Here is a 6,879-nt window from a genome sequence, read left to right as displayed (position 1 = left end):
CCTAGAGGATGCAGTGTCTTGTTCCCTACTCAGGAAACCATGGTTACATAAGTAACCTGAGACGTTCCCTTTCATGGGCACTTCGAACTGCGTCCTCTAGGGGTCGCTATGGGGAACGGTATACCCATGCCACCATGCTGAGGGGAGTGCATGCCAGAACCATGGCGAGCACTAAGTACCAACTCTACCATATTGCTATGGGAGTCGCCCCTGGGACGTTAGACGGCTGTCAGTGACGTTATTCCCTACGGCCAAAGGACTAGGCTACATACCCCAAAATATTTACCTGTTAAGGCCAGACTCTTGCCAGGTAGAGCTCAAGGCTTGGAATCAGGAATAGATTCCTTTAAGCCTTTAAGGGCAAGAGCCTAGAATCATACTAGTCTTGGCCTGTCACACAGGGGCTACCACACATTTCTCTTTGTATGTGCGTATGTGCTAATCAACAGACCCCTAGTAGCAACACCCTGTTAAAGTAGGTAGCCAGAGGATACATAGGTGGAGTGGTGCCCAAGGTGTACCGTAGTGATTCAGATTAAGACAAAAACGCGGTTTGGAAGAAGAATTCATGATGTACTCGCTCATTATATACATTTTGCACATTTTGAACACAGAAAAAGTTACATAGTGTTGCTTTAATTTAGATCATAGAGGTTCATGAGAAAAAAAACCCTGCTATATAATATATAGGTGAAGATGATCAATCAATGTTACAGTTTTTGTTTAATGCATGTAAATGGCTTTTTCACTTTTTGTTTTCACATCTAAAAACTATTAACAAATAGAGACCAAGATCAATTATTTTCCTCAACATATTTAAAGGTTATCTATAATTTTGATTGACTTAATTATCCTGGGCCACAAACAAGGGTTATTTTAAAACTGTATATTATTGTGCAAAAGCTAAATATATTATTGTATAAATTATAATACTCTTGAATAATTGAGTATCTATTATTATGGTATTCACTGTAAATGTATGACATCTTCACAGCATGCACTGTAGACCTCCCCTGCTGTCAATCATTATTTTCAACGCATTCACCAAACCAAAACAAGAGCGTCATATATGGAATGTGTCCAAGACCAGCACATCTCCCCCTGCTCCGGGTGTGTGTTCATAGTGTGTGTGTGTGTGTTCACTGCTGTGTGTGTGCACTTTGGATGGGATAAATGCAGAGCACTAATTCTGAGTATGGGTCACCATACTTGGCCACGTCACGTCACTTCACTTCACATGCACCATCTCAGATCTGTGTCGGCCCTTAACACGTATGTTCATGTGACTCGCGTGTGTCCAGGTCCGAGCGCCCAGGCTTGGATCCAGGCGGGGATAGTGTGGCGTTTGCACTTCTCCAGCTGTATAGATTTAACCCCTCCTTTGTCAGCTGGACAATAGAAGGCTCCTCCTTCGCTGCTGAGCAGGGGCTTTTACTGGGCCCTTTGCCAGGGGAGGCTTTAAAAGGGTACATGCACATGCCCAGCTTTCACTCTCACATCAGGACATCCCAAGGGCATCGAAGCGAGGTGAGTTCTTCTCCGCTACGGGCCCGTTGTCTGTACCCCCCCCACTTCCCTCATATGTCTAAACTGCCACAGCCCTCGGCTTCTTTTAGAGAGGCCTGCCTTCCTGCTTGGTCCGATAACTTGAGAATGACTCAAAATCAGAGCACATAGACAAACTGTGCTGATTTAAAGTCTCATTTAGTCGAATTCAGATGTGCATGTCCATCCTTGTGGTGTTTAGTGTGTGTGTAAGACGTATGGGGTGTTGGTTTGTCATCACTATTACCTTTAGTGAAGTTTCATAGACTAATTATATGTTTAAACTGGAACTTTAAACTGTTTGTATCAAATTGCTCTTTGTTTTCAAGCCAACGAGATGACTCACCATTGCACCAAGTTCTCTGGCCATTGGAAGGTATGCTGTAAAAATAATTTTCCTGAAATTTTAAATGAAAAAAAAAAAAGTTTTTCTACTATTTTTTTGTAATTGTTTGTGAAATTTACTAGCAATTTCGGAGTGAAAATTAATCAAAGTAAATACACCATTTTAATGAATTATATAATAGTATAAAGTATTAATTAATATTTTGCATTTGCTTTTATTTTTGTATTTTCAGTTTTCATTTTAATTGTAGCTTAAGTTTTAAAAAATGTTTCTTTAAATAAATCAAACAAAGATTATTCTACAAGAAGTGTATTTTACAAGAAAATACTATTCAATTTTTTACTCAGAAGTTGTGAATCAAACAAAGATATTGAAGTACATTTGACAAGAAAAAGCTATTTCAGTTTTTCCACTCTAAATTTGAATGTGCGTTTCATTGTGTTCTTTGCAATTGTTTCTGAAATTGACTTGCAATTTACAACACACACCAAATTTTTTCAGCATATGCTTGACACTCAACACTATCTCCAAAACAAGTTGTTGTTTTCCAGAGAATCTTACATAAGTCGGATTGTATAATGATTGCAAGTGCTCCAGGAATGTTGTTATCTGGAAGGTTTTGCTATAATTTGATAGTATAATTCCTAATATGTAACCGCTGGTGTTGAGTAACACTGCTGCATTTATAGTGCTTCACATCCCATTTGGCCTTTTCCCCAACATGCAAGTCTTTAATTGTGCCCTTGAAATCTTTAAAGGTGCCCAACCTCTGTCTTCCAGATCATCGTGTACGACGAGGAGTGTTTCCAGGGTCGTCACCATGAGTTCACCTCCGAGTGCTGCAATGTCATGGAGTTCGGTTTCGAGAGCGTGCGCTCATTGAGAGTGGAGAGCGGAGCGTGAGTGTTTTCTCCAAACTCTTTGTCTGATAGTTTACATAATTCCGGAGGTTTGTGCTAATTATCTCCACTAGCTGTGACTCCATGTCAGACAAAAAACATGACCTGACCCTTCCCTCTCACAAAAAACATGCTCTATAAAGCTAAAAGCAACATGAACATGAGAGTTTAGGCTTAGATATTAGATTTTAGTGTGGCTCAAGTAAATCCATCATTCATGTCATATCACAAACAATGCAGAAGTTGGGGCTAATGGTTTGTTAAAATCACTAACCCTGAGTCTGAGCAATAGCAATCGTGATTCTTGGTCAGCAGGGGTTTTGTTTAACAAGCGTGTCCTTATTCCATGTGGCATTTTATTTATGTAATTGGAACAGGCAGGTTACTTAAGAACATGTCTTGATGTATGAGGACAGTCTGAAATGAAACATTCATGCACTTATCCACGAACTGATGCAATGGTGGTGATTTTGTACACTGTAAAAACAGATTTCTCCAAGATGTAAATAAAACAAAGATTATTGGAATATGTTTTACAAGAAATTATTATTTTATAGTTTTTCTACTTCAAAACTTCATGTTTTTATTCGATGTGTGACATGCCATATCTTTGTAATTATTTGGGAAATTTACTAGCAAGTTTTGAGTAAACCATTTTTTGTGTATTATATATTCTATTAAAGTATTTATTAATATGCATTTGCTTTTATTTTTATATTTTCGGTTTTCATTTTAATTTTAGCTAATGTCTGAGTAATTTTGTAGTGTGCTTTTGTCGTTTTTATTTTTTATATTTCATTTTATATTTCATTTTTTTTCATTTCAGTTTGTTATTTTAGCACTTAAACTTATATTTCAGTTTGTTGCCAAGGCCTTTCTAATTTTCTAAATTCTTTTAATCCAATATTTATATTGTACTTTATTTCAGCTTTAATTCATTTTTAGAAAACAAGAAAAGCATAGAAAACATTGAAAACATTTTTCTAAACTAGAATTTAGAAAACAAAAGCCATTTTAATAGTTTTAGTTTTAGTTAACAACACTGTAAAAACTTATTTTTCACTTGTAAAAACATTTTTGATAAGATTACTGGAGTATGTTTTACAATAAATTCTATTTCAGTCTTTCTATTTCAAAAAATGTCATATTCAATTTGATGTGTTACTTGTAATTATTTGTGAAATTTAACAATTTCTGAGTGAAATTTGTTTCAAAGTAAATCCAACACCAATTTCTGTATAATAGTGTATAATATTTAGTGTGTGTGTGTATATATATATATAATATTTTGCATTCGCTTTTATTTCTCTATTTTCATTTTCATTTTACCTTAGGTTTTAGGGATTTTGTAATGTGATTTTGTCATTTTTGTTAGTGTTTTTTCAGATTTAATTTATTTATTACAGTTTTTGTTATTTTAGTAACTTATTTTATATTAGTTAGTTGCCAAGGCCATGTTTTTTTCATCTAATATTTAAATTTAATTTCAGCTTTATTCTGATTAACTAAAAAGTTTTTTAATAGTTTTAATTGTAGTTAATAATAAGATCATGGCACACAATTTCAGGTGGGTGGGCTACGAGCATGCAAATTACCAGGGTCACCAGTTTGTGCTGGAGCGTGGCGAGTACCCTCAGTGCGATGCCTTTGGAGGAAGCAATGCTTACCATATTGAGAGAATGACCGCCTTTAGACCCATTTCCTGTTCTGTAAGTTCTCAAAGCTTTATCATCACTGACCCAACCTGCCTTATCTGACTCCTTTTGCATTCGGTTTCTTTAACAATATTCACAATCATTTGTTGTTGATTGCAATGAGTTCATATTATAACCATCATTTTTGGTTTGCATTGGAAAAATGCTCATTGGTTGATATAATTCCACCCAGAACCACAGGGAGTGCAGAATGACCATCTATGAGAGGGAGAACTACCTGGGCCGCAAGGGAGAGCTCAGTGACGACTACCCCTCTCTTCAGGCTATGGGATGGTGCAACAATGAAGTGGGCTCTATGCGTGTTCAGTCCGGAGCGTGAGTATCTGTTTGGGTTCCTCTGTCACTTCTGTATCATTTGTCCTTTCACTTTTTTTGATCACCACTGTGTGTTCTTCGATCCGCGCGCGGCAGGTTTGTGTGCTACCAGTTCCCTGGTTACCGTGGATACCAGTACATCATGGAGTGTGACCGCCACTGTGGGGAGTACAAATACTTCAAGGAGTTTGGCTCCCATTGCCAGACCCCTCAGATCCAGTCCATCCGCCGTATCCAGCAGTAACGGATTTCTCCTCGCCCCTCTCCTTGCAAAAACTCTCATGCCCCTTTGTGCCCGATGCTAAATAAACTGTCTTTCTTAAACCTCACTGACCTCCTGTTATAAATCTGTGTCCAAAAAAGCACATATACTGAAACCTCGAAGTAACAGTGAGGAATTTTGGACACTTTCGAAAAAATTAAAAAGAATGGTGTGTCTTTTATTACAAATTGATTTAAAAGTTGTTGTTTTTTTTTGTACTTTTAAGAGGGATGGTTCACCCAAAAATGAACATGTTTACCCTCATGGTGTTGCAAACCTGCAGGAATGTCTTCTTTTCTATTGAACACAAAAGGAGATATTTTAAAGAACCAAACAGCTGATGGTAGCCATTGACTTCTATAGTTTTTTACCCTTACAATGGAAGTCAATGGCTACCGTCAACTGTTTGGTTACCAACATTCCTCAAAATATCTTCTTTCGTGCTCAACAGAAGAAAGAAACTCATACAGGTTTGGAATAAGTAAATGATGACCATTTTTGGGTGAACTATCCCTAGGAAATAAAATGCACTTTCACCTGTTTTCCGCCAGAGGGGGCAATAAACCTACAATCCAAATGATCACAAATAAGAAAGGCATGCAATAAATAATAATAATCAGGCTTAATGAGAGACTAAATTTCAGAACTCTCTTTTATTTGGAGAATAAACACGGTCCATAACATGAATTAAATATAATTGCTTGTCAGATTAAATCATATGACCAGGAATTGAAAGAAGAAGCCCAAACAAAAAAACCTGCACTATGCATTGTTGATGGGATGCGCTTACATAACGATTTTTCTAGACTTTTCTACTATGATGTAGCCATGGGCTATGAATATTAATTACGTAATGTGAGGCGCGCCATTACTCCTAGCTGATTTGCTGAAAAGTGAGTGGGCGCAATTCAGACGGCAAACTAAAAGTCCTTCTATGGAGAACGTTTGACTAATGAATATTAATGAGGTAACGTGACTGGGCGCTTCAGGAAGGTTACTAAGCAACGTCAAGCGGGATCTATTTAATATGCAAAACTCAAGCCTTCGCTGTAGTAGGCGTCGTAGTTTCGTAAATGAAAATAAATGAAAAGTTAATGAAAATAAAGAAGTATAAGAAAAGGGTACTAAAACAAGTCGTTTCGCACTAAAATTGTCATTAAATAAAATGTAAATTAAATCAAGACTACACACACCTCAAAGCCTTTGCTGTACTGGAGTCCAGCTCCGCCTCGTCAAAGCGCTCCAGCGCCGGGTTTTGTGACTCCAGCTCCTTGTTTTGTGACTCCAGCGCCGGGTTGATTTTTCTAGACTTTTCTACTATGATGTAGCCATGGGTTATGAATATTAATTACGTAATGTGACGCGCGCCATTACTCCTAGCTGATTTGCTGAAAAGTGAGTGGGCGCAATTCAGACGGCAAACTAAAAGTCCTTCTATGGAGAACGTTTGACTAATGAATATTAATGAGGTAACGTGACTGGGCGCTTCAGGAAGGTTACTAAGCAACGTCAAGCAGGATCTATTTAATATGCAAAACTCAAGCCTTCGCCTTAGTAGGCGTCGTAGTTTCGTAAATGAAATGAAATGAAAATAAATGAAAAGTTAATGAAAATAAAGAAGTATAAGAAAAGGGTACTAAAACAAGTCGTTTCGCACTAAAAGTGTCATTAAATAAAATGTAAATGAAATCAAGACTACACACACCTCAAAGCCTTTGCTGTACTGGAGTCCAGCTCCGCCTCGTCAAAGCGCTCCAGCGCCGGGTTTTTTGGCTCCAGCTCCTTGTTTTGTGACTC

General features: G+C 37.4%; 1 protein-coding gene across 2 annotated transcripts; it reads left to right on the top strand.

Moving 5' to 3' along the window:
- Positions 1–1,441: 1,441 nt before the first annotated feature.
- On the top strand, positions 1,442–5,149 carry LOC107589028 (beta-crystallin A4-like). 2 transcript variants are annotated; one of them, XM_016277323.1, is made up of 6 exons: positions 1,470–1,527; positions 1,875–1,921; positions 2,672–2,790; positions 4,358–4,499; positions 4,678–4,820; positions 4,917–5,149. In XM_016277323.1, the coding sequence occupies exons 2-6, from the start codon at positions 1,883–1,885 to the stop codon at positions 5,062–5,064; spliced, it is 591 nt and encodes a 196-aa protein (XP_016132809.1). In that variant the 5' UTR covers positions 1,470–1,527; positions 1,875–1,882; the 3' UTR covers positions 5,065–5,149. The 2 variants fall into 2 exon arrangements, with proteins under 2 accessions (XP_016132808.1, XP_016132809.1); XM_016277322.1 differs by lacking the exon at positions 1,875–1,921 and having other exon boundaries at positions 1,442–1,527.
- The last annotated feature ends 1,730 nt before the right edge of the window (positions 5,150–6,879 follow it).

Source organism: Sinocyclocheilus grahami, unplaced genomic scaffold (assembly GCF_001515645.1).
Source record: "Sinocyclocheilus grahami isolate Dianchi unplaced genomic scaffold, SAMN03320097.WGS_v1.1 scaffold110.1, whole genome shotgun sequence".
NCBI lineage: Eukaryota > Metazoa > Chordata > Actinopteri > Cypriniformes > Cyprinidae > Sinocyclocheilus > Sinocyclocheilus grahami.
This window is presented reverse-complemented; position numbering and strand designations above follow the sequence as displayed.

Coding starts and splice junctions, on each gene's coding strand:
- LOC107589028 (XM_016277322.1), top strand. CDS start 1,471: ATGCACATGCCCAGCTTTCACTCTCACATCAGGACATCCCAAGGGCAT. Junction 2,791..4,357: donor TTGAGAGTGGAGAGCGGAGC/GTGAGTGTTTTC, acceptor ACACAATTTCAG/GTGGGTGGGCTACGAGCATG. Junction 4,500..4,677: donor TTAGACCCATTTCCTGTTCT/GTAAGTTCTCAA, acceptor AATTCCACCCAG/AACCACAGGGAGTGCAGAAT.